The sequence below is a fragment of the Pipistrellus kuhlii genome, unplaced genomic scaffold, assembly GCF_014108245.1.
Source record: "Pipistrellus kuhlii isolate mPipKuh1 unplaced genomic scaffold, mPipKuh1.p scaffold_m20_p_1, whole genome shotgun sequence".
NCBI lineage: Eukaryota > Metazoa > Chordata > Mammalia > Chiroptera > Vespertilionidae > Pipistrellus > Pipistrellus kuhlii.
In genome coordinates, this window is record NW_023425404.1 from 112,563,281 (window position 1) to 112,590,249 (window position 26,969).

Here is a 26,969-nt window from a genome sequence, read left to right on the forward strand (position 1 = left end):
CCCAGTGCCTCCTGGCTTCTGCCCCTGCTGGGTCTCCACCCAGAGCTTGGGCCAAAGCCTGGGAGCTTCCAGACAGCTTTCACCTCACACCTCACTTTTCAATCCAGCCCACAAGCTCCCACAGCAAGCTAACCTATCAGTCAGAACGTCTGCCTCCTGGTGGTCAGTGCATGTCATAGCAACTGTTCGAGTGGTCTAGCACCCAGTCGAACTGTGGTTGAGGGCACAATTTGCATAGTGGGCTTCTACCATATTTTTCAGACCATAAGACGCACTTTTTTCCCCCCAGAAGTGGGGGAAAAAAGTCCCTGCGTCTTATGGTCCAAATATAGCCTACACATATACTTTAAAAAAAAAGTTTTTTTTACTTGCCCGACTCTGTGTGGTCTCTGTGTGCTTGCCCGGCTCTAAAATGGTTCTAAATGCTGCTGTTTACTTTACAGGGTTGATTACATGTGTTTATGACTGTGATGTTGGGTTTTAATGCACATAAAATATTTTAGGACACTATTTGTTTCAGAATCTTTTTTTCTTCATTTCCCTTCTCTAAAAACTGGTGCGTCTTATGGTCTGGAGCGTCTTATGGTCTGAAAAATACGGTATTATATAGGATTGTTAGATTTTGTCATTTGTTGTTGTTTTGCTATTGTGTTGGGTGAATTTTCTTTGCTTTTGTTAATCCTCACCTGAGGCTACTTTTCCAATGATTGTTCTAGAGAGAGTGGAAGAAAGAGGGAGAGACACAAAGAGAGATAGATTGATGGGAGATACTCAGAGATTGGTTGCCTCCAGCACGTGCCTGAGGATGGAGCCTGAAACCCTTGACTGAAATTGAACTCCCTGCCCTTTAGGCTTAGGCTGATGCTCTAACTTAGGGGTGTCGAACTCAATCAGAGAAGGGGCCAAAATCTAAAATCCAGCCTAAATCTCGGGCCGAATGGTTTACTGAACAGTCATAAACTGTCATTGTGATGGAAACGCAGCGGAGTGCAGTGATGACAGCGCAGTGCGGGCCACATTGCAAGGCCTGGTGGGACGGATTTGGCCCGAGGGCCTTGTGTTTGACACATGTGCTCTAACTACTGAGAAAAACTAGCTAGTGCTATGTGAGTTCTTTCTATACTTTTGGTTATTAACCCTTTATCATCTATATGATTTCCAAGTATTTTCTCCCATTCTGTAAGTTGTCATTTACTTTTGATGATGATTTTCTTTGATGTGCAGGAGCTTTTTAGTTTGATGTAGTCTCATTTGTTCAATTTTGGTATTGTGGCCTTTGCTCTTTGTTTCAAATCCAAAATATCATTGGCAAGACTAATGTCAAGAAGTTTACTTTAGGTTTCCTTCTAGGAATTTTAGTTTCAGATCTTAGATTTAAGACCTAAACCATTTGAGTTAACTTTTGTGTACAGGGTAACACAGGGTTCCAGTTTCATTCTTTTGGGTGTAGTTGTTCAATTTTCCCAGCACAATTCATTGAGGAGACTATCCTTTCCCTTCTAAGTATTCTTGGCTTCTTTGTCATAGATTAATTGACCATATATGTGGATTTACTTCTGGGTTTTCTCTTTTTTTCCATTGATCTGCATGTCCATTTTTATGCCAATACTCTATTGTTTTGATTATTATGGCTTTGTACTATAGTTTGAAATCAGGAAGCATGATGCCTCTAGTTTTGTTCTTTTTCAAGACTGTTTTGGCTATTTGTGGGTATGTGGGTTTTTTTTGTGTGTGTGTGTGTTTTGTTTGTTTGTTTTTTTTTGTTTGTGTGTGTGTGTGTTTCTACACACATTTTAGAATTGTTTTTCCTATTTATTTGAAAAATTCCATTGGAATTTTGATAGGGATTGCATTGAATCTTTGGGTAGTAATGGACATTTTAAGAACATCAAATCTTCCAATCCATGAGCACAGAGGATTTTTCCATTTATTTTCATCTTCTGCAATTTTATTCATCAATGAAATAATGTTCACTATATAGATCTTTTACTTCTTTGGTACATTTATTCATAAGTATTTCATTCTGTTTTTTACATACCGTATTTTTCAGACCATAAGACGCACTTTTTTTCCCTCAGAAGTGGGGGAAAAAAGTCCCTGCGTCTTATGGTCCAAATATAGCCTACACATATAGTTTTAAAAAAAAGTTTTTTTACTTGCCCAGCTCTGTGTGGTCTCTGTGTGCTTGCCCGGCTCTAAAATGGTTCTAAATGCTGCCGTTTACTGTTTACAGGGTTGATTACATGTGTTTATGACTGTGATGTTGGGTTTTAATGCACATAAAATATTTTAGGACACTATTTGTTTCAGAATCTTTTTTTCTTCATTTCCCTTCTCTAAAAATTGGTGCGTCTTATGGTCCTGAGCGTCTTATGGTCTGAAAAATACGGTAGTTTTTGTTTTTAAATATATTTTAATTGGTCTTGGAAAGAGAGGAAGGGAGATTGTAAGAGAGAAATATCAATGATAGAGAAACATCAGTTGGCTGTCTCCTGCATGCTCCCTACTGGGGATCAAGTCCATAATCCAAGCACGTGCCCTGACCGAGAATCACAGGTTGATGCTCAACCATGGAGCCACACCAGCCAGGCAGTATTTCACTCTTTTTGATGCAACTGTAAATGGGATTGTTTTTTTTTTTAAATTTTGATAATTTGTTATTAATGTATAGAAAGATGATTTCAAAAACTAAAAGAAAGAAAAGTAACAGATTTTTGTATATTGATTTTGTATCCAATTCCTGGAGATGAGGTGGGAGCGGCTTCATCACAGTGGCAACGCCCAGGTAGTGATCTATTTCTGAGCTGATGTGGCACACCTGTGCACCATTGTGTCGAGAGAAAAGGCAATGATGACATCAGCAGCAGAGCCAGGGATGCCTTGTTAAGAAGGACTAGTCCTTGCTCTTGTCAGCACTGCTTAAGTTTGATGTTCCCAAAAATAGAGCTAATTCAGCAGAGACAAAAAAGGAGCTTGGAGAAGAAGCTCTGAATTCAACTGGGACTGAATATAAATCATGAATTGGCTGATAAATCATTGGAATAAACTGTCACCTGGACTAAGGTGAAGTTTTTCTTCTACTAAACAAAAATGATTGTTCCTGATCTTCGACCTGTTACTGTGAAATAAAATAACCATTTTAGCACACTTAATCTCCATACCACACCATGACACAGAACTTGCTATGTTGTTGCATGTATTACCTTGAATTAGCACTTGGTGATGCAACTGAACCATGATGGACAAATGCATTATGTCCCAACATTATGCTCTAGTTAGTTAGTTAAATGAGAAAACATATAGAAAGTGTGTAATAATACTTCCTATTGTCCTAAATATTTAGATAACAACATGAAATCTGCAGAGACCAAATTGATGAATATGGTTGTCAACATCTTGGTTAACAACAAATCAATTTGAAATAAAACTGAGATATTCTTGTAAATGGTCACTGAGTAGAGAATGAATTCTATATGGGCAGATACATGTTAAATCTTAAGGATGAAAGTGAACCCTTCAGAAATAAGTAAAAGAAAGTCATTCTACTCGGTTTCAGAGATAGCTCCAATTCCATATGTGGGGAAATGAAATTAAGTGGGTGTTTAAACTTTCCTTTGTTCTCATCCTCTAGTTTCACTTGTATCTATATGTTATCCTTATGATAACTCTGTGAGGGGTCAAGGAAAGCATGAATATGCATTTTTTTTCAGAGCATAAAATAATTATCATCACAGTTGTGAAACACAAGCCAGGGTGGAAAGAGAATGTTTTACTATAAGAAGGGGATCCTTCACTCGTCATCTGGTGGTATTTCTATTATGTAGATTCTCAACATGCCACCTGGGAGTTTTCAGTGCCAATAATACAGAAATATTCAGAATTTTACACACACACACACACACACACACACAAACACACACACACACTGTATGTTTATGAAGTGCAGTGCAAATGTATGGCATTATCATCTCATGAAGTGTTAGGTATGAGCCTCAAGTGTGATCTAGGACATCAGACCAACATTGGATCTATACTGCAGATGCTTCACTGTGAGAAAATCTTGCAAAGAAATTTCCAACATGCAAAGAGACTCTAGTGGAAATTATGACAGAAACCAAGAGAACAGAACATAGAGTTTTAATACTAATATGTTAGGACACGATAAAAATAAGTATCTTTTTACAGTAGGCATTGCTCTCAGCTTTTTAGAATTTTAGTGTCACTTTCTCCATTTCTTTTTACTTTCTCCATCTTTAAAAAGACAAAGATGATACAGGGAAGAGAAATTAAAAGAATTATCTGAATAAAAATTAGACCTGAGAATTAAGGAGTTGTCATTGTCTGTCTGAAAATGAAAAGGGGATCTAGTATTTAAAGCAGTTTTACCAGGCAGATATAGATCAGTTAAATATGAATATGTGCAAATGAGAAGGAAAACATTTTAATGCCCTATGAAGAGAGATGACTATGCAGGTCTGATTAAACCAGGCATAATAGGTATTGTCTAACCTATTGATCCTTTAAAAGTTGAAACATCGACATTGGAAAGTTTTAAATTATTTTTTCTTTGAAATGACTTTAACTACCATTCTATTTTAGGCCAATTATTTTGAACTTCTTGTTAATATTAATTAATATATACAGAAAAAATTCTCTCTTGTTTCTTTAGAAGATGATAGGTCACATTTCTATAACTAGAATTTTTATATATCACCACACTATACCTGTTCTTGAGAATAAGGAATTTCTTTTCCCATGATTTGTTTATCCGGTCTGATTCCCTCCTAAACCTGTAATAAATTTATAGATAGTTAAATTTTGTACTAGCTACAAATGAGTAGTTATGAATCATTATTTCCAGTACCTTTCTGCCAACTTTTTTTCAATCTCTAAATTTTCCTTTAACATTTCTAGTTCCTTCTCCATATTATGTTTCTCTTCACCCTTTCAATAGAAAACACATCACAAGGTTAACTACATGAACAATATACCCTTTTCTCCATAAAGCTGAAGGATTTCTTTGAGTATGTCAGGGTTATATCCCAGAATCATATTATGGAGGCAATCATGTCCTCTGTCTCTTCATAAAACTAATTCTCGAAGATGGCGGCATAGGTAAACACCTATACTCACTGCTTCCCACAACCACATCAAAATTACACTTAAAATACATAGCAACCATTATACAGAACCACCTGAAGCTGGATAAATGGAAGAACTACAACTAGATAAGTTAAGGAGAAAGCACACTGAGACTGGTAGGAGGGTGGAGACAGCCAGTTTTGCTGCTTCTCTGTGTTTGTTTCTATGTATTAGGTAGAGATGCTATGTTTCCTTCAATTGGTAAAATGCCTGGTGTATTAGGTGTCCTATAGGGCCCAGTGGGTCAGCCTCCCCAGTCACCTGAGCTGGGTCATGGGCTTTTTATTGATAAGTTTGGACCATATTGTCACCAACATGAAACAGGTTGGTCTAACACCCACATGTGCTGTTTTTGTTTGTTTGTTTGTTTGTTTGTTTGTTTTAATTGGGAGTGAGTTGTCTCTATGGGGGCTGCTGGTAAGAAACATGGCCCCAGACAAGAACCCTAGCACAGTTTTCCAGAGCTGGGAAAAGAAGTCCCCATAACTACGGGCTGTAAAAACCATCAGGGATTGTGGCTGAGTGACACAGAAGCTTGTGAAGACCCAGGAATTCCATTTAAAAGACCAGCCCACAAATGTCTCAGACTTATAACATGAGGCAGCTTTGGGGGACACAGACACATAGAGGGAAGCACTGGATTGTCTGGCATCGGGGCAGGAAATTATCAGCAGCTTTCTCCCATCGGGGATGTTCACAGGGGCCATTGTTCCTATGCTTGACCATCCCTGTCACAGGGCTGACTGGCAACCATATCTGAGTCTCCATCAGCCTGGGTGACATAATTTGTTCTGTTCTGGGGATCCCCTGAGGCCCTGCCCCATTCCATGTATAGTCCCACCTAAGCTGTTTGCAGGAAGTTTTCCATATTAATGGCTTGTTCTGGCTCAGGCTTCAGACTTTGCTAAAATCTCTCAAACTGCAGCTGGTGACAATGGCCCAAACCTACCAATAAAAGGCCCATGACCCAGCTCAGGTGACTGGGGAGGCTTAGCCACTGGGGCCTATAGGACACCTACTACACAAGGTATTCTACCAATTGAAGGAAACATAGCATCTCTACCCAATACATAGAAACAAACACAAGGAAGCAGCAAAAATGTGCAGACAAACGTCACAAATGAAAAAATGGAAGCAAGCAAACTACTGGATACAGAGTTCAAAACCATGGTTATAAGGTTACTCAAGGATTTTCATCAGACTTTCAAGGATCTTAATGAGAATGTCAAAGACATGAAAAAGGACCAGTCAGAAATTAAGCATATGCTAACTGGAATAAAGAATAATTTATAGGAGATTAAGAATGGCAGCAGACTAAATGGATGCTGCACAAAGACACTCCAAGGACCAAACTGGAATTACAATTAAAATACAGAAAAACTTCCTGAATAATCAAGAGATTCAATGGAGAGAACCATGATCACCGAGGACCAATAATAGAGATTGCATAGAGACTGGTAAGAGGGGCAGAATCACAAAAGGGCTGGCGGGCTCCCACAGATGGCAACTGAAGTTCTGGAGAGATATCTCAGCTAAGAAGGATACCCACATAGCATCTGGCTATGAAAAGTTACAAGGTTGCTGTTGCCAGGGAGAGACCACTGGAAATTCAGGCCTCTTAAAGGGCCAAAGCACAGAATTCTCTGTTGAGCCATCCACAGAAGGAGGGCAAGAGCGGACTGAAGCAGTGTGAGCAGAAGCCAGGATTAGGAGCTTTGGGGATAGCGCTCAGAAGACAAACACCCTAGTTTCCTGTGCTGTGTCATTCCCTCACACTGCAGAGGTCACCTTTCTCATGCAGATATTTGCTATACAGGTGGCCTTGCCTGGGGGGAAGACATCCTATTGGAAAACATCTTGCCCTAAGGTGCAGAGTTGCTCAGGACCATTAAAAGACTGGGAATAACAATTAGCCTCCAGGCACATGAAATTGCCCCATCCTGTTGAAAAAAAAACTCTTGCCACACCTGTGAATGATTGCCTGAAAGCAACTCAAGACAAAATCCTATCAGTCTGTAGATAGAGGTGGTCTCTGGATGCTTTGAATCTTTGCCTGACCTAATTAGTCAGAAACAGCATTTGACACTGTCCTACATAAAAGGTTGAGAGGTGTAGCAAATCTACTTAATATATATAGTCACAAACCCAAACAGGCAGCCAAAATGAGGTGGCAAAGAAACAGCCTCCAAATGAAAGAATAAGCAAATTCTACAGAATAAGAGATAAATGAAATGGAGATAAGAAAATTTACCCAATATTGAGTTCAGAATAATGATGGTAGAGATACTCAACAGCATGAAAAAAGATATAATAACTATAAAAACAGAAATAATGACATAGCATAAAGAGCACATTGGAAGGAATACTCAGCAGATTAGGGGAAACTAAGGATGGTAGCAGTGAATCAAAGACAGAATGCAAAAAAATCACTCAATCAGAGAACCAAAAAGAAAAAACAATTAATAGGAAGACAGCTTTAGGGAGCTGTGGGACAACATGAAACATAACAGTATTTGAATAACAGGTGTGCCAGAAGAGGACAAAAGGGATAGACAATGTGTTTGAAGAAATAATGGCAGAAAACTCCCTTAACCTCGTAAAGGAAAAAGTCAAACAAGTTCAGGAGTAACAGAGAACCTCAAGCAAGAAGAACCCAAGTAGGTCCACACCCAAACACATCATAATTAAAATGAATTTTCTGAAAGGGAAGTTCATAACACTACAAGGCTGACCTAAAAAAAACAACTATTTAACTCTTCAACTTAAAGAATTAGAAAGAGAACAAGAAAAGCCCAGAGTAAATAGAAGGAAGAAAATAATAAAGATTAGAGTAGAAATAAATGACATGAGACTAAAAAAAAAAATACAAAAAAATCAATTAAATCAAAAGCTGTTTTTCTGAAAAAATAAATAAATAAAATAAACAAAATTGGCTGTTAACCAGACTCATCAAGAAAAAGAGAGAGAGAACCCCCCCCAAAAAATAAAACCAGAAATGAAAGCAGAGTAGAAACCACTGACATCACAGAAATACAAAGGATTCTTACAAATACCATGAACAATTATAAGCCAACAAGCTGGACAATGTGGATGAAATGGACAAATTCCTAAAAAAATACAATCTCCCAAAACTGAATCAGAAAGAATCAGAAAATCTGAACAGGTCAATAATAACTGATGAAATAGAAGCAGTAATAATAATAAATAAATAAAACTCCTACCAAATAAAAGCTCAGGTCCACATGGCTTCACCAAGAAGTTTAGCAAACATTTCAAGAACTAAAACCTATCCTCCTCAGACTATTCCAAAAAACCCAAGAGGCAGGAATATTTCCAAGCTCCTTTTATTAGGCCAGCATTACCCTAATTCCAAAACCAGATAAAGACACTACAAAGAAAGAGAATTATAGGCCAATTTCTCTGATGAACATAGATGCTAAAAGGCTAAAAAAAAATACTAGCAAATAACATCCAGCAATATGTTAAAAAGATCATACACCATTACCAAATGGTATTTATTTCAGAGATGCAAGGCTGGTACAATATTCACAAATCAATAAATGAGTTATATCACATAAACAAATTGAAAGACAAAAATCACATGATCATATCAATAAATGTAGAAAAAACATTTGACAAAATCCAGCACCCATTTTTTATTAAAAACTCCAAGCAATAAAAACAAACAAACAAACAAAAACAAACAAACAAACAAAATCTCTAAGAAAATTGGGAATAGAGGGAGCATATGATAAAGACCACATGTGACAAACCTACAGCAAACATCATACTCAATGGACAAAAAGTAAAACCATTTTAAGTAAGAACAGGAACAAGACAGGAATGGTTTTCACCATTCTCATTCATCATTGTACTGGAAGTCTTGGTCCTTCAGATAAGATATAAAAGGCATCCAAATTTGAAAGAAGGAAGTAAAAATCTCATTATTCACAGATGACATGATATTGTACATTGAAAACCCTAAAGACTTCACCAAAAAACTTCTAGATTTAATAAATGAATTTGGCAATGTAGCAGGATACAAAATCAACACCCAAAAATCAATGGCATTTTTTTCTCCAATAATGAATTCTCAGAATAAGAAACTAAACAAGCAATCTTATTTACCATTGGAACAAAAAATTAAAATACTTAGGAATAAACTTAATTAAGAAGGCAAAAAACCTATATTCAAAAAACTACAGGATGTTGAAAAAAGAGATTGAAGAAGATATAAACAAGTGTATAAATATACTGTGCTTATGAATTGGTACAATTAACATCATTAAAATGTCCATACTACCCAAGGCAACCTACAGGTTCAATGTGATCCCTATTAAAATGCCAATATCATATTTTACAGATCTAGAACAAATAATCCAAAAATGTATATGGAATAAAAAAAATAGCTGCAGCAATCTTTAGAAAGAAGAACAAAGTTGGAGGGATCACAATACCAATATTCAAGTTATACTATAAAGCCATTGCAATCAAAACAGTCTGGTACTGGCACAAGAAATAGGCATATAGATCAACGGAATAGAACAGAGAACCCAGAAATCAACCCAAGCCATAATGCTCAATTAACATTTTACAAAAGAGGCAAGAGCATACAATAGATTCAAGACAGTCTCTTCAATAAATGGTACTGGGAAAATTTGATAGATACATGCAAAAAAATGAAACTAGAGCACCAACGTACACCTTGCACAAGAATAAACACAAAATGGATAAAAGACTTAAATATAAGTTGTAAAACCAGAAAAACCCTAGAAGAAACCATAAGCAGCAAAATTTCAGACATCCCGCATAGCAATATGTTTATAGATACATCTCTTAGAGCAGTGGTCGGCAAACTCATTAGTCAACAGAGCTAAATATCAACAGTACAATGATTGAAATTATTTTTGAGAGCCAAATTTTTTAAACTTAAACTTCTTCTAATGGCACGCCACTTCTTCAAAATAGACTCACCCAGGCAGTGGTATTTTGTGGAAGAGCCACACTCAAGGGGCCAAAGAGCCGCATGTGGTTTGCAAGCCACAGTTTGCCAACCACTGTCCTAGAGCAAAGAAAACTAAGGGGAAAATGAACGAATGGGACTACATCAAAATAAAGAGCTTCTGGCCTGGTCATGATGTCTTAGTGAATGAACATTGATCTATGAACCAGAAAGTCATGGTTCGATTTCCAGTCAGGGCACATGCCTGGGTTGCAGGCTTGATCTCCAGTAGGTGTGCAGAAGATAGCCAATCAATGATTCTCCTCATTGATTTTTCTATCTCTCCTCTCTTCCCCTCTGAAATCAATAGCAATATTTAAAACAAACAAACAAACAAACAAAAACACACACAAACAATAAAAAGTTTCTGTACAGCAAAAGAAACCATCAACAAAACCATAAGGGAGTCCTGTATGGGAGAACGTATTTGGCAATGATACATCTGATAAAGGATTAATATCCAAAATATATAAGGACCTCATATAACTTAACAGAAAGAAGACAAACAATCTAATTAAAAATGGGCAAAGGATCTAAATAGACACTTCTCCAAAGAGGACATACAGATGGCCAAGAGAAATATAAAAAAAAATGTTCAAATTCACTGATCATCAGAGAGGTGTATAGTAAAATGACAATGACATATCACCTCAGACCTGTCAAAATATTTACTATCAAATCAATAAATGACAAGTGTTGGAGAGGATATGAAGAAAAGGGAACCCTAATACACTGTTAGTGGAAATGCAGACTGGTACATTCATTATAGAAAACAATATGGAGTTTCCTCAAAAAATTAAATATGGAACTGCCATATATCCTAAGAAACATGAAATACTAATCAGAAAGACTGTATGCACCACTATGTTCATAGCAGCACAATTCACAACAGCAAAGATCTTGAAACAGCCAAGTGCCTATCAATAGATGAGTAGATAAAAATGTTGTGGTACATTTATACCCTGGATTACTATGCAGCAGTAAAAAACAATATCTTACTCTTTGAGATAGCATGGAGGGACCTGGAGAGTATCATGCTAAGTGAAATAAGTTAATCAGAGAAAAATAAGTATCACATGATCTCACTCATATGTGGAATCTAAGTCACAAAATAAACTGATGAATGGAATGGATCCAGAGATATGGAAGCATGGATCAAAGTGTGGAAACTTGGAGGGAAGGAGGGAGAGAAGGTTGGGTGGTAACCAACCAAAGGATTTGTATGCATGTATGCATGGCCCATGGACACAGACAATGGGGTGGTAAGGGGAGGGGGGGTGTAGGAGTAGGGGCAATGGGGAAATAGTGGGACTTTCTACAAGAAAGAATTATTAAAAAAAAAAAAAAAGAATAATTTGTAGGGAATCAACAATAGAGGATTCAGAGAATCAAATCAATGATTTGGAATATGAGAAAGCAAAAAACACTCAAGCAAAAGAGCAAAAAGAAAAAAGAATTAAAAAAATATGAAGATAGTATAAGAAGCCTCTGGGATAACTTCAAGCAATCCAATATTTACATTATGGGGTATCAGACAAGAAGACAGAGAGAGAGCAAGAAAATCTATTTGAAGAAATAATTACAAAAAACTTCCCCTGCCTGGTGAAAGAAATAGACTTACAAGTCCAGGAAGCACAGGGAACCTTAAAGAAGAGGAACCCAAAGAGGCCCACACCAGGACACATCATAATTAAAATGCCAAGGATTAAAGATAAAGAGAGAATCTTAAAAGAAGCAAGAGAAAAGCAGTTAGTTACCTACTATGTACCCATATGACTGTCAGCTGATTTCTCAAACAGAAACTTTTGAAGGCCAGAAGGGAGTGGCAAGAAATATTCAAAATGGTGAATAGCAAAGGCCTCTAACCAAGATTACTCTACCCAGCAAAGATCTCATTTAGAATTGAGGGTCATATAAAGAGCTTCACAAACAGGAAAAAGCTAAAGGAGTTCATCACTACCAACCCAGTATTACATAAAATGTTGAAGGGCACTCTTTAAAAAGAGAAGAAGAGAAGAAGGAGGAGGAGGAGGAGGAGGAGGAGGAGGAGAAGAAGGAGAAGAAGAAGAAAAAAAGATAAAAATATGAGTAAAATGACAATAAATACATATCTATCAATAATTGAATCTAAAAATCAATATAAGTGAACAAGAAATATAATAAACAAAATAAACTGGTGAGTAAAGTAGAATTAGAGGCATGGCACAGACTGACAAATCTCAGAGGGAAGGGTGTAGGGGGGTCAGAAGGAGATTAACCAAAGATCTTACCTATAAACATAGGCAGTAGGATGGTGAAGGCCTGAGGTAGAGGGGGAAGTGGGTGGAGGGGGACAATGAGGGGGAAATTTGTAATACTCTCAACAATGAAGATTTTTTTTTAAAGAGGAAAAACAGCAAATAAAACTAATTCTCTATCAAAGTCATTGCTACTTTCTAAGAATAGCCAGCATCAATATGAAGAATTAGAGTAATAATAACGGTCATAATAGTCATCTTATACCTGGTCATCTGACATTTTTACCTCTTCATGATCATGTGGCTCAATAGACGTGTCACGTACATACTGGAAAGGAAATAAATATAGAGAGGGACAAAGCAGATTTATAGTTGTGAGTACATGAAAGTTTATTCTTACGTTATTACTTATTAATGATTTTATTACTTTCTATATGAACTATAAACCTATCTTTGCACTACCCTGTATAACATTTTAAAATAATGCATAAAGATGTGGCTTCTCTGCAGCTTAGAGAAAGGAAACAGACAAATATGTCAACCAGAGTCCCACAGGGATCTTCTCTGCCTTATCCAATTTATTAAGTTTGGTGTTTAAATATTGCACTAGAAGCCTGGTGCACGAATTCGTGCACAGGTGGGTTCCTTTGGGGTGGCCTGCAGGGATCAAGCTGAAACCAGCACTCCAATGCTGCCTGCCGCTCCTGCTTGCTGCTCCTGCCTGCCACTCCCACTCATCCCAGCCCCGCTGTGCCTGCTATGGACTTGCACTCAGTCAGTCCCAATTGGGAGAGGCTTGCACTGCATCAGCAGTACTCGCCAGCCATAAGCCTTGCATCTGGTGCTCATTTGGGGGAGAGAGGGGAGCTGGGAAACAATTGGCCCTCTGGGTGGGCGGTGGGGTGCCCTTGCCAGCCTGGGGTTCAGATCTGTGCTGCTGACGTTTGCACAGTTTGTTGGGATCCACCTGGCAGCCACTTTTATATCGTTTCTTCATTGTGAAGCATCTAGAGAGGGGAAATGGCAGTGATGCCCAAGGCCGGCTTCCAGGAGAACTGTGGCACTGTCAGGATCATGCCAGTAGTGCTGGTCCATCAGTGCCTGGACCATTCTCTGAAGACTGGACCTGCAGGCCTACTGAGTGAGTAAGTGGCTGCTGCAAGGCTGGTGGGCCACTGCTGAGTGGTGCTTCCATTGCGGGAGCACACTGACCACCAGGGGCAGCTCCTGCGTTGAGCGTCTGCCCCCTTGCAGTCAGTGTGCATCACAGCAGCCGGCCAATTGGTTGTTCAGTCACTTAGGCTTTTATATATATAGATTTGCAATTGGGCAATTATAGTCCATTAAAACCAACTTTCCCACTATAGTTTTTTAACAATACATTACTCTGCCATTATATAGTGGTCAAATTTTACCATTATATCTTTTTAAAAAATATATATATTTTATTGATTTTTTACAGAGAGGAAGAGAGAGGGGTAGAGAGTTAGAAACATTAATGAGAGAGAAACATCAATCAGCTGCCTCTTGCACACCCCCTACTGGGGATGTGCCCGCAACCAAGGTACATACCCTTTACCGGAATCAAACCCGAGACCCTTCAGTCCCCAAGCCAATGCTCTATCCATTGAGCCAAACCGGTCTCGGCTGTTTTCCAGTTCTAAAGTCAAATTTGTTGTGGTAGGCTGCATTCGGCTGTCTACCCTATGCCACCATCTTCGTTTCCCCTCCATATTACCTTAGATTTTTAAATGGTAATGTATGCACGTATTAAAAAACAAACTGCAAATAGAATAGTATACATGAATATATAACTATTATTTCCCAGAACCTAAGGTATTGTTGTTATTGTTGTTGTTTTTCCTTATCATTATCATTATAAATAAACTAGAGGCCTGGTGCACAAATTCGTGCACCAGTGCGATCCTTCAGCCTGATCTGCAGGGATCGGGCTGAAGCCGGCTCTCTGACATCCCCCAAAGGGTCACAGATTGCGAGTGGGCACAGGCCAAGCTGAGGGACCTCACTGATGCACGATTGGGACTGGGGAGGGACCATAGGAGGGCTCCATGGCATGTCAGGCCCATCTGGCCCAGTCCCAATTGGCTGGATCCCAGCAGCAAGCTAACCTACCAGTTGGAGCATCTGCCCTTTGATGGTCAGTGCACATCATAGCAACTGGTCAAATGGTTGAACAAATGGTAAGGCACTTAGCATATTAGGCTTTTATTATATAGGAAAATAGCCTTTATTGATTTGGGGTCCCCACAAATAAATATTAAGATTTTAGAGCATTCACATTATCTTCCACCTTCTCCCCCACCTGCCTGTTGTTGCTTTGGTTATGATTTCAATATATCTAAACTTGTATACTTGGTATATTAATTCCACCCTATGACAAACGGAAAATTTATTTAGACTTTTATGTTTTCCAACATATTTACTCACCTGATTTCCAAGCTTTTAGAAGGAATGTTATTTTTATATTGTCAATGTCTGTAAGATTGTTCCCTAACTATAATTAAGTCCTCCATGCTTCTTCTACACACTGACTCTAAAAAACTGAGATCTAGTAAATAACATTAACAGTGTGTTTATGCAGATACCAGTTATTACAGGCCTAAGAACTTGTAACTATCCATAGAGAAGAAAGCTTAAACCTGTTACTAAACTTTGCCACTGAAAAAAGTCTCTTCCAAGTGTTAGTTTAATGTTTCAACTTTTAATTTTTTTCTAGCTTCCCTCACTTCTGAGAAATAACTAGTTTCTCATTTTTATTGTGTCCATATCATCCTGCATATCTTATTTTTTTAAATACTCAATTGAGATTTTAGATGAATATAAGAATCAGGGTTCAACCATTTTTTTTCTTTTGAATACTTTGCTTTATTTTCTTGTACCAACTACTGTTTAACTTTTCTCATAATTTATGTCTGTTATTTTACACTATTTCTGAGACTTTTCCCCCACTTTAATTAATTAGATCTTCAGCTGTGTCAGTTTTCTTATTCACCCTGCCCATTGTCATTTTTTAAAAATTGTTATTTCAAATAAATTATTATTTTCCTCAGATTGTTGTTATTTTATCATAGCAGCCTGTCCTGATTAATGGATAAAAGTTTCCCTTGAATGTTTCCCAAAATATATTTATTTTAAAATGTCTCTTAAGGTTGTACCTGCTTCCTAAATTAACTGTTTCCTACAGGGCTAATGGCTTTATTTTCTTTGTTCTTCAACTCACTAAATATTTGCTGAATTCCTACTTTGTGCCAGGAAACATTCGAAGTACTGAAGATACAATAGAAAACAAAACAGGACTGAAACAGTGAAAATATATTTGAGAGAAATTATGAAAAAGGTGAAATTTAGGGCACCTTTTAGTGAGAAGAGAACTGCCTATAATTTTTATTTGAGCAACTAGATGGAGAATGGTATTATTCACTATGTTAAGAAAAAATAATAGAAATAGCCTTTGTTGGCTTCAAAAACGTGGGGTCACCAAGGTCACTGAAGACATGTGCTTTTGGGGGTCATTCCACCTAAGGGCATGATCCACTTCACATGCCTCTCTCCCAGGGCACAAGCTGAGAGTGAGTTCACTTGGTTAATCTGAACCTAGGAAATCACTGGGTAAAGAGCCACAAGCTTTGGAGGGCATTTGCCAATATGGTAACAGAGAGAAAAAAAAACCTCAAATTTTAAAAATTAATCCATGGAAAGTTAGAAAAACAAATTGGTAAAGCAAAATAAGCTTCCATGTGGAAAGACATTTATATTTATTTATTTCACTATATCCAAAGCCCTATCAGCAATTGAAAGTTTATCAAAAACGACTCTGTGTTTAAATTCACATATAGTAAAAAATTTCAAGGCTCGCTTTTCCTGACTCTCATAAAATGGTGGCTGCTATGCTAGAGATAAGACTGTGCTAAAGCATATTTTCTGTAAAGCAAACAATTATTCAATCTCTCCAAAAGACAACACTCTTGATAGTGATAGTGACAAAGATAGCTTCTCTTTTCAGGGGGGGAAAAAAAAAAAAAAAGCACCATAGTAGACTAGGGTGTTTGCTCTCTAGTTTGACTTGAACTTTCAACTTTGCTACAGCATGTTATATTGGATAGTGGCTCTGTCCACATTAAACTGTCCTTCTGTTTTGTCAGCTGCTGACATTCCACTTTCTCTGGAATACACATGCTGGTCTTTATGTGGTTACTGCATTGACAGGTACAAATATTGGATTGCTGAACAATAGCTAGAGGTGAAAATGAATGGTAATATTAATATAAAAGTAGATAGCTTTCTAAGTAGGGAAATGTAAATTAACAATTATAAAGGTAATCAAAAGCTGTGATTAGAAATAATTTCTTACAAATATTTCTCGCTTTCTTTTAAATTTATATATATTTATAACTAAAAAATTCATAAAATTAAGAAATGACATTTCTTTATAACAGAAGTTATAATTCTTAAACTTGTTTTCCATTTTAAGCACTTAAAATTGTTTTAAAAGGAAACATTTCATAAATATAATCGTATAAATTAGGAATGAACAGCGACGGTTTGTAATAACAAAAGAAGTACAATGATGCATATTAACTAACACAGAGAAACCACATTCTTTATGATGTCTTCTTTCTCCTTTTCCTTGTCAATGAAAGAGTCATTACCTTCTGTAATTTCTTCTAATTTCCGCAAACATACCTCTTCTTAAACTTGGACCATTCTTTCTGGCCTAAATGCCTCTTTCTCCTTCAAATCATCAATTATGTTACTATTAAAACAATCTTCCTAATGCATTCTGAAGGTGATCTTGTCTCTAAAACTTCATTTAGCTTGACTTTTAACTAACATATTTTTAAAATTTTCAATCCCTAAGCAAACAACTCTTTTTGAACACCAGTATTGTGCCAGTGGGTGGTGGTTAGTGGGCGAAGGAAGTGACAAAGCCACATGAAGAGAGGAGAACCAGACTTACGCCTTATAGCCTGGAGAGAAGAGACTTGAGAACTAGGAACATTGAGACTAAAACATAGGCTTTATGCAAGCAAGCACTAAGCATTGTGTAGGCCAAAAGTCAAAATGAAGTATTTGTCTACATGTAACACTAGTAAATTTGCTTCTAACAAGAACATTAAGCTAGAGAACCTAAAAAAATAAAATAAAAAAAATAGGACAAGACTTTCCTCATTTGATGTGCCCCATGGGTGCCACTCCATGCCTGCCCAGGGCCTCAGAAACATTTTGGCAGGTGCCTGAGCTATGAAGCCTTATGGAATCCAGGTTGATCCAGGCCATATGCAAACTTCAGGCGTATCTTCTCAAAGGCCTCGAAGCCCATCAAAGTCAATGTGGGGCTTGGCCTCTTCACCTGGCTCCAGATTATCCCAGACTTTATGTCCACTGCAGGAAATCAGTATATAGAAGCAGCTTCACATCTTCTATGAAATTATTCAATATAAAAAATTTGTAATCAAAACACTTCCGTGATGGAAATGCCTCTATTAAAGGTTACGAAGCCATTGTTTATAACAACAATAGAAGAGAAACAATATTTCAGGAAGGCACCAGCACATTGATAGAAATTGGTTAACTGAATTGTGCTACTTCTATGGAGTGAAATACTGAACATGAGTGAATATATATATTCAGTGTCATTGAATGAAGCTCCCATATCTTGTTGTACATGCAAATCTTCATCAAGTTTTGTCTGATCTTGTTCACAAAAGATTTCAATGATTACCTCAAGGTGGCAGATTCTTTCTTACTCTATTGAGCAAATTTTGTATAAGTATAAACCTGTTTTATATAACAAATCCAGACTTCTTGCTTTCACATGGGATGAAAAAAAAATGCCATCCCAAGATTAACAACAAGAAAAATTCAGATAGACTACAAAATGGCAACTTTTCTTGAACCTATCAGAGAATTGAAGTCACAACCAGGTAACCTGCATTCCAGAAGAGTGAGTCTTTCCAAGGAGAGTTATGATCTATGAACAGTCTTACCTATAGCAGAAGCACTACCATGCCAGTAGTAACACAAGCAGATACAAAAATAACAAGCTACAATATAAAGAACTACCGAAGAGCATTATGGGTTAACAGAGCAGTCTGAAGTAGCTGGGGGTACATGCTGTAGAAGAGTCCACAGCTTTATTCACCGTCTCCTACAAGATGCTCTTGAGAAAAACTGAGGGCAGGGCAGGAGACTTATGATGGTGCAGGCTTGGGGAGGGGATCAGCTGCTGCTAAGAGAAAAGTATCTTCCCAAGCCCTTTTATCCTAGGAAACAAAAGACCGAAGTTCCTGGAAGAGGGAAAGCAAACTCTCTGGCCAATCAGACTCAAAGAAGGTGATCAGTGGAGACGTGTTGGGCACCAAGCCCTATCCAATTCACAAAAGGCTGGGAAAACATCAGAGCTCTTACTTACACAGAGCAGATGAACACCTATGGCAAAGGCAAAGCAAAAGAAACACTCTCCTCCTCTGGGTGAGGGGTTGGTCTTATGCCTTTGGTACTAACACCAAATGGCGTTTCCTATCATTGCAGCAAGGACAGGAACACCTAACCAACGTCAAGTTTATGCACAAGACCAAGGCTGACTGCCACTGAGAAGTGGGACAGGAATCCCGAGAAAGATCACCTCTAAGGGTCAAGCATATAACACTTCCCAGAGACTGTGATTAGAACAAGGAAAAAACATCTCTACCCTCACTCATGAAGTACCAGGCAATAGCAGTCCATTACCAAGGAAGGAATAGATACACAAAGAGAGAACAACGCTATGGCACAGGTGGACAGGTTCTGCTGAAAGCTAAAGGTGGAAGAGCACACACTCCCACTCTAAACACTTGCCTATCACAAAAGGAATATCTAGGCAGTGGTCCCCTAAAATGAACCACAGCAACCACCAAACTTAACACAACTTCTGACTAAATGGCTCAGTTCTTTATAGCCTGATATAAGAAGAGGTGTGCCATCCTTGTTAGATGGCTCAGTGGGTCAGAGCATCATCCTGTACACCAAAAGGTTGTGGGTTTGATTCTGGAGAGGCACACAGCTAGGTTATGGGTTTGAGCCCAGTTGGAGAGCATATGGGAGTCAATTTATTGATGTTTCTCTCTCACATGTTTTTTTTTTTTTTTGTCTCTATAATCAATAAACATATCCTTGGGTGAGGATAAAAAAGAAAAGAAAAAAGAGAAGAGGCATGCCATTTCTAGGTATGAACACTATTCACTATTCAGGCTCTACTAGTCTACACATGATGTCTGGCATTCAAAAAAAATTATGAGACACACAAAAAGGGAGAGAAGAACCTATTACCAGGATACAAAGAAACCAGGGCTGGAGAAACTAACAAGGTGCTAGTGTTGGATCCAAAAAGGGTAGATAACAGTTCAATGCTAGTGTCCAAAAGAGTGTAGGTACCTTGGGTTTGATTTTGGCCTTGAGTATCAGTACTGAAGCAGTAGTACTATAATATAACTCATAGCACCAAGCAACAGAATTAATAATGGCAATTAGGATGAGTGACAGCAGTTCAAATTGTTCAGTCTTCCGGGAGTAAGACCCAGGTCTGGGGAGTGTCAGGACACTGGCCGAATTACGTGGTACTCCAGACTGGCCTCAGCTTCCAATGGGAACTGGAGAGAAGACCACAGCTAAAGCCAGGCAGATGGAAGCAACACCAAGCAGTCGGGAGTACGATGGCTGCTTTGTGTGCTCCCAAAGTCAAGGATGATGTTACACATGGTCAGGACCTACCATCTGACCCCAGAACTGAAAATGTCTAAGGAAGACTAGAAATTGATGCAAATATCAAATTCATCTTTTCCTGATCTTCATGGTAATATCTTAGGTCCATAAGTCAAATGATACTGAAATACAAATTCTACAAATAAAATTTTATAAGCATTTCCCAACAAATACCCAAGAAGAGACAAAGCATAAAACCCCTCAAGTGATTTTAGCAATAAAATTTCTTATTTGTGCAACAAGTATTAAATATTATTTTCACTAAAATATTTTAGTTACAAATACAAATGGAAAAGTATTCAATTTGTCACCAAACTATTCAGAATAAAATGCTGTAGGTGTTGGTGCCATTTTGGAGCTTAGCCCATCTGGTTTTCCAGATGACCTAATAAAGTTATAATCCCTTTAAAATGCTGTAGAAAGTAATAGCCACCTTTCAGTTGAATTTTAAATAGGAGATTTTTCTATTTCAGTTCTCTGAGAACAGAACCTAAAGTTGAACTCATTTTAATGGTAAATGAATTTTTTTTTTAAATAAAGCAAGTAATTGTAGTATATTACTTCAAGTACCTCAATATTTTAAAGTGATTCATAATATGAGATAAAGATACAGCATAAGGGGAGTTCTGTGTCAACACAACCTATCAAAATACAGTGAATATTCTTTGACAACATCTGAAGACCACACACGTGTCCAGAATTGCCCTATCTCTGTGTCCCTAACTCTGTATGTATTTCTGCACCAGCCTCTGGGGCCAGATCAACAATGAGCAAAATGCTGACTTTGCGGCAATGCTCTGCGAACTATTAAATGTCTACTTTATCAAACCAAGCCAAGGGGGGAAAAAGAATAAAATAATGAAACAATTTTCTTCTCAGATGGCATTTATTTTAAACTTCATGTGCAAATGAGTGAAATAAACAGGTTGTAGAGGGAAGGAATGGGAAGTTTCAGAAAGAAAGATTTTTCCTTCACCCATATCGCCTGTGGTAATATATACCTATAATAACAGTAATTCTATATCTATAATAATAACCTTTTAAAAAATACTAGCCTGAAGGCTGACTATGGTCACAATTGCAAAACTATTGCAAAAAAATGTTTCACTGAACGATTCTGGAATGAAAAGAAGAATGTTCTAGAGTTTTAATTAAAGTCTTGGATCAAGTACAAATTGCTTTGTGTTGCACGCACTTTAAGAACGGGAACATAACTGACCTTGTCCCATGTCCCATTTCCCACACAGAAGGCTCCTACTGCTTTCTGCGGATCGGAGCACACACCATATGTTCCGCCAGCATAGACCAGGTTACCCCACGGACGCTCAGAAATCTTCCAGGGAAGCATTCACTGGGCGCAACCTCAATTAACGAATTACCCTGGCTGTGGGGGTGGGGAAGGGGGACCTGGAAATCCAATTTAACCTTGTTCTGAGAAACCTTAATATTTGAAATGCTTTACAGCTATCAAAAAATAAACTTTGCACAAAACACTGTACAAATACAAATTTTAAGTTGTGAAATCGCTCATAAATAGAAATCAGACAGCGATGTTCATATCGCGTTTTTCAGACTGGCTAAACACTCAGTTTATCGCTGTGTACTCCAGAGTGAAACATGTGTGCTGTTCCCACCGAATGACACAGATTTCAAAAATAAGTATGATTAATTGGATAAGTGAAATGACTGATTTAAAAGTTCCTGCAGCAAGCTCTGCGTTTGGCCGTTTACACGTGGTAGTATTATCAAACCTTTAGAGGTCATTGTTAAGGTGTCCAACTATCTCAACCTAATAAAATATTTAAAAGAGAGAAACAGAAAAATTATAACCAGAGTGCCTATAGTTAACCTATGGTGAAGAATAGACCACATGGGAAGGTGATATAAGGGAGCCCTTATAATAACAGAATTATTATTAACAACAAAAGTACATATGCTAGTAATAACGGTGAACTAGAAAACTACATTACGCTGTAAAATCAAGTTAATTAATATAAAGATGGAATACCAGGTTACGCCATCTCTCCCCTCCCCCGGTCCAGTTTTCACTTATTGTTACACATTAACTTCAGAGTCTATCCAGCTAACAAAACGTACTGTTATGGGTTGGCAGCAGCAAGATAACCGTACTAGCAGCCAGAAGGAAAAACTGTCACACTGAGAGAAAATCCTATTGAAATGCCTTCTCAGAGATCCTGTCTACCTCTGTCTCGCCTTCACTGTGTATGTTCTGTGAGGACAGCATGCCTGTCCCTTGTGGCTGCGATTTTGGAAGCTCAATTTTGATCTGTAAAGTGAGGAGTTTCTAAGCTGGAATTCTGGGGCTGACTGACAGCCTGGGCTTGCTGTGGGAATGGGAGCAGCTCCCCCTGCTGCTGTCATCCCTGGCTCCGGACCCGTCACTCTGTCCAGCTGCTAACTCTGCTGGGCAGCCCTGTCCGCATTCATCTCAGTGCCTTGACGCACAGAGCCGGCCCTTCAGCCTGATTTCTGGCAGCTGGCAGAGCCTTCTGGAACGCGATACTGGCTTGACCACAGGCTGACTAAGTCCAAGGCGTGGACTTGAGCCCCTCACCCAGGATGGCTGGTCTTCCTGCCCAGTCAGCAGGCAGCATCTCCTACTCAGGCAGCGTTCTTTCTTGTTTGTGTCTTTGTTTTGTTGCTCTTTTGTGACTCAAAAATCAAAAGCTTCCCAAGACCTGGATTCTAAAAATCTTACTTCTGGAACCCAAACACTGGCCAGTCATGTGTCAAATTTCCCCCCAAATGTCATTCTCCTCCTTGAGAAATTACATTGTTTTCCAGCTGACTAGATTTCCTAACTTTCTGCAAAGTGAAAATATTTTTAAAAGACAATGCTTTTTCTCAACCCCTCGTCTCTCTCTACCTGTTGTCTCACTCCTCTGCTGGCCACAAGCAGGAAGCCATCTGCCTGGGAGTTGGCATGAGATGCCCAGATCTTTCTGTGCCCAGTGGAGCAAGGATGACGCAGGAGCAGGGTTCTGCTCTGTGCCTCCGGGCCTTGAGTGCCGGGGAAGCAGCCCTGTGGGAGGAGGAGGGAGAACACGGGGAGAGACTCTTCATGAAGCGCTATGCGCTGGCTAGGTGACTCACCAAGTGACTTCTAAGTTTCCTGAGCCTTGACTAGTTACACAATTCACAGTGCACATAGGAAAAGACCAATCGCTCGGAGAAATACAACCAGCCCCATAACGAAGGGCAGAAGAAAGTTCCCCAGGAGACCACACAAAGGGAGGCATTGTGTAATGCCATGAGCAAGTGCCTCAGCAATGTTCACATAACAAGCCAACGTCGAACTGAACATCACAGAGCTACTTCTGGACATGCCCTTTATGTAGATGAATTGTGCTGCTGCAGATCCAGCAAAATGATTCTGATCATTGGGGAAGGAGGCTGCGGAAACAGACAGCAAAAGCAGATAATCCCTGCGTGCACGCTTCTGATAGTGTGAGTTAGTCCAGGTGTCTACTGAGAATACTACCAGCAAATGCTCTGTAGACTTGCGTGTCCTGTAGGGAAGCTTCGGTAAAGCTACTGATAGCTATTGGGCAGTAATGAGTTAGCGATTATACAGCCTAGAAAGTACTTGGAATATGGATTCTCTATCTTGCTAACTTAATAGAGATCTACCAAGGCTTACGGACTAAGCTATATAAACCATTGAGCTGGGGGCAGCGGTGGCATCTTCTTGGGTAAGTTAAGGGACCTAACAAAGACATACTGGTGCTGAGAAAAGTGCCAGAGCCCCTGTCCAGTTGTGCGCAGGGAGTCAGGAGAATCAATGAGACCAGCAACCTTGTTGGTGCAGGGTTGTGAGGTATGATTGTGGTTTCGATATTGCTAACAACACAGGAGCCCCTGTGCAGATGAAGGTGTCACAGAGTGTGGCCATTTGAGCGGTGCTTACCTCAGCGTGCTTTTGCTTTAAAGACCTCCTTGTCTTCCCTTTTCTTGGCTTAGACCCAATGGAGGAGAGGGAAGATTGCTCCCTCCTGTGTTGTGGGGTCCATGGCGACTCTTTCCCCTTCGCTGACCTCGAGGTCTGGCATACAGAAAGAACCAACTTTGTTATTCTCACTTCCTTCTTCAGAATCATGTCCCTTTACTTCCCTCCCTCGCCCTGAGCTGAGATAGCAGAGCTCAAGTGTTCAGTCCCTGAGGACCTGGACCTGTTCTTGCACAACCCCTGCTCAGGCCTAATTTAATTTGCAAGTTGGACTCCCCCCCCCCCCCCCCCCCCCCATTGATGCTGTTGCACGAAGAAAAACATACCTTCAGGTCAAAGCCTTCTGAAGGCACCTGGAAAAGGAGTGGGGCATGGTACAGCTGGAGGATTGTACGTAGTAGGAAGGCAGGGGAATAGAAGGTAGGAGTGAAGGGACAGGGATGAGGAGACAAGGCATTGAGACTGCGCATCAGTATGCCAGGACGACACCTTGCACTCTCCTTACGCCAGGCTTGCTTTCTCCAAGGCTCACACTCAATCTTCCCTTCTCACCTCTCTCCACGTCAGTCTCCAGGACTCCCATTCACACTTCTTGCCTCACTGATAAGCATCTTCTCCTTCAAACTCAAGATGCCAAAACAAGAGAAGCACAGAATAAAAGAGGGGGTGGGAGTGGGGGAAAGGACTTAAATGCAAACCTTGCCACTTATGTCAAGCCTTCTCATTTCCTTTTCTTCTTTATGTTTACTAACCTGTGAAATTAAAGGCCCATGTCATTTGTTATTGTTTGCAAAGATTAAAACGGAGAATTTTCTATAAAACTACCTTTAGCAATGAAAGAGTAGCATCATAAACCATTTGACTGCCAAAACTATTATGGGAAAATAAAGTTAAAATGTTGAATATGAATTAGAAGAGAAAATAAAGTTGTACCTAGAAAGAAAAACATTTTAAAAAGTGAACAGAAATAGATAAAATTGTAAATATTTATAATCATTAGCATTTATCTATGGCTTTAAGCATAACAGAGATTATATAGAAGCATGCACTGTTTGCTGGTGTGGTCATAATTTGTTTCATATGTTATTAAACTAGCTATAGATCTCAAGCCTTATAAGATTTTTTTGAGAAAATTCAGATAATTTAGTAGTCAAACTTCAATAATGTAATGAATGTAATTTTATTTATTTTAATTATTCTTCTTTTTAATCCTCACCTGAGGATATGTTTATTGATTTTAGAGAGAGAGGGGGATGGGGGGGAGAAATGTTCATGTGAGAGAGAAACATGGATCAGTTGCCTCCCACGTGCACCATGACCAGGAGTCAAACCTGAAACCTAGGTATGTGCCCTGACCAGGAATTGAGCCTGCAACCTGTAGGTGTAGTGGATGACATTCCAACCCACTGAGCCACCTGGCCAGGCCATATGAATGTGATTTTAATTTTAAAAGAATGAAACTAAACCCCTGCTTTATACCACACAAAAAATTAAATTGAATGAATTAAAGACTTAAATGTAACACCTGAAACCATAAAACTCCTAGAAGAAGACATTAAGAAAAATCTTTTTGACATGGGTGCTAGTAATATATTTTTTTAATATAATGCTCAAAACACAACAAAAGCAAAAATAAACAAGTAGGACTATATCAAACTAAAAAGCTTCTGCAACAGAATGAAAAAGCACCTATAGACTAGGAGAAAATACTTGGAAATTATATATTTCATAAGGAGTTAATAACCAAAATACACAGCTCAACAGCAAAAAACAAAAACAATCAACAAACAACAGCTCAATAGCAAAAAAAACAACTATCAGTCCAATTAAAAATAGGCAGATGATCTGACATTTTCCCAGAAGATATTCAAATGGCCAACGGTTCTCAACATCACACATCCCCAGGGAAATGTGCACCGAACCACACTTGTTAGAATGGCTATCACCAGGAAGGAACAAGTGATAACAACTGTTGACATGGATGTGAAGAAAAGGGAACTGTTGCACACTGTTGGTGGGAATGTAAATTGGTGCCGTCACTACTGGACACACTACGGAGATTCCTCAAAAAGTTAAAAATAGAACTGCAATGTGACCCAGCAATTCCATCTCTGGGTATTTATCTAAAGAAATAAAAAAGCACTCACTTGAAAAGATATGTGCACTACCATGTTCACTGCAGCATTAGTTACAACAGCCAAGATATAAGTAATAAGTTACTAATTACTAAGTTATTATATAAAATCACATTCATATTGCCTGGCCGGGTGGCTCAGTTGGTTGGAGCATCAATAGACAAATGGATAAAGATGAGATGGTATATACATATGCAATGGAATATTACTCAGCCATATAAAGGAATGAAATCTTGCTATTTGTGACAACATGGATGAAATTTAAGGGCAGTATGCCAAGTGAAGTAAGTCAGGTAGAAAAAAAACCCCATGCATATCATCTTATTTATAGTAAAATGTTTAAAAAAACAAAAGAAAGCCCATACTCCATAGCCCAGCAAGCGTGGCACAGTGGTTGAGTGTCTGCCTATGAACCAGGAGGTCACAGTTCAATTACCCTTCAGGGCACATGCCCGGGATCAGGCTTGATGTCCGGTGGGGGGCTTGCAGGAGACAGCCAATCAATGATTTCCTCTCACCATTGATTTCTTTCTCTCCCTTTCCCTTCCTCTCTGAAGTCAATAAATATATATTTTTAAAGAAAAAGAAAAGACCTCATCGATACAAGGAGCAGATTGCTGGTTGCCAGAGGCAAGGAATGGAGAGGCGAAATGGTGAGGGCGGCCAACAGGGACAAACATCAGTTATGAAACAACTTCAGCGCTTCAGTGCTGGGGGTGTGATGT

At 38.8% G+C, this 26,969-nt stretch overlaps 1 protein-coding gene across 1 annotated transcript in view; it reads right to left on the reverse strand.

Moving 5' to 3' along the window:
• CUNH10orf67 (chromosome unknown C10orf67 homolog) overlaps positions 1–26,969 on the reverse strand; it is a 107,680-nt gene that overhangs the window by 25,240 nt on the left and 55,471 nt on the right. The window contains exons 9-11 of the mRNA XM_045587761.1: positions 24,436–24,462; positions 4,865–4,944; positions 4,725–4,790 (exon numbers count right to left, since the gene is read on the reverse strand). Coding sequence (XP_045443717.1) covers positions 4,725–4,790; positions 4,865–4,944; positions 24,436–24,462 — 173 coding nt within the window. The remainder of the gene's footprint in view (positions 1–4,724; positions 4,791–4,864; positions 4,945–24,435; positions 24,463–26,969) is intronic.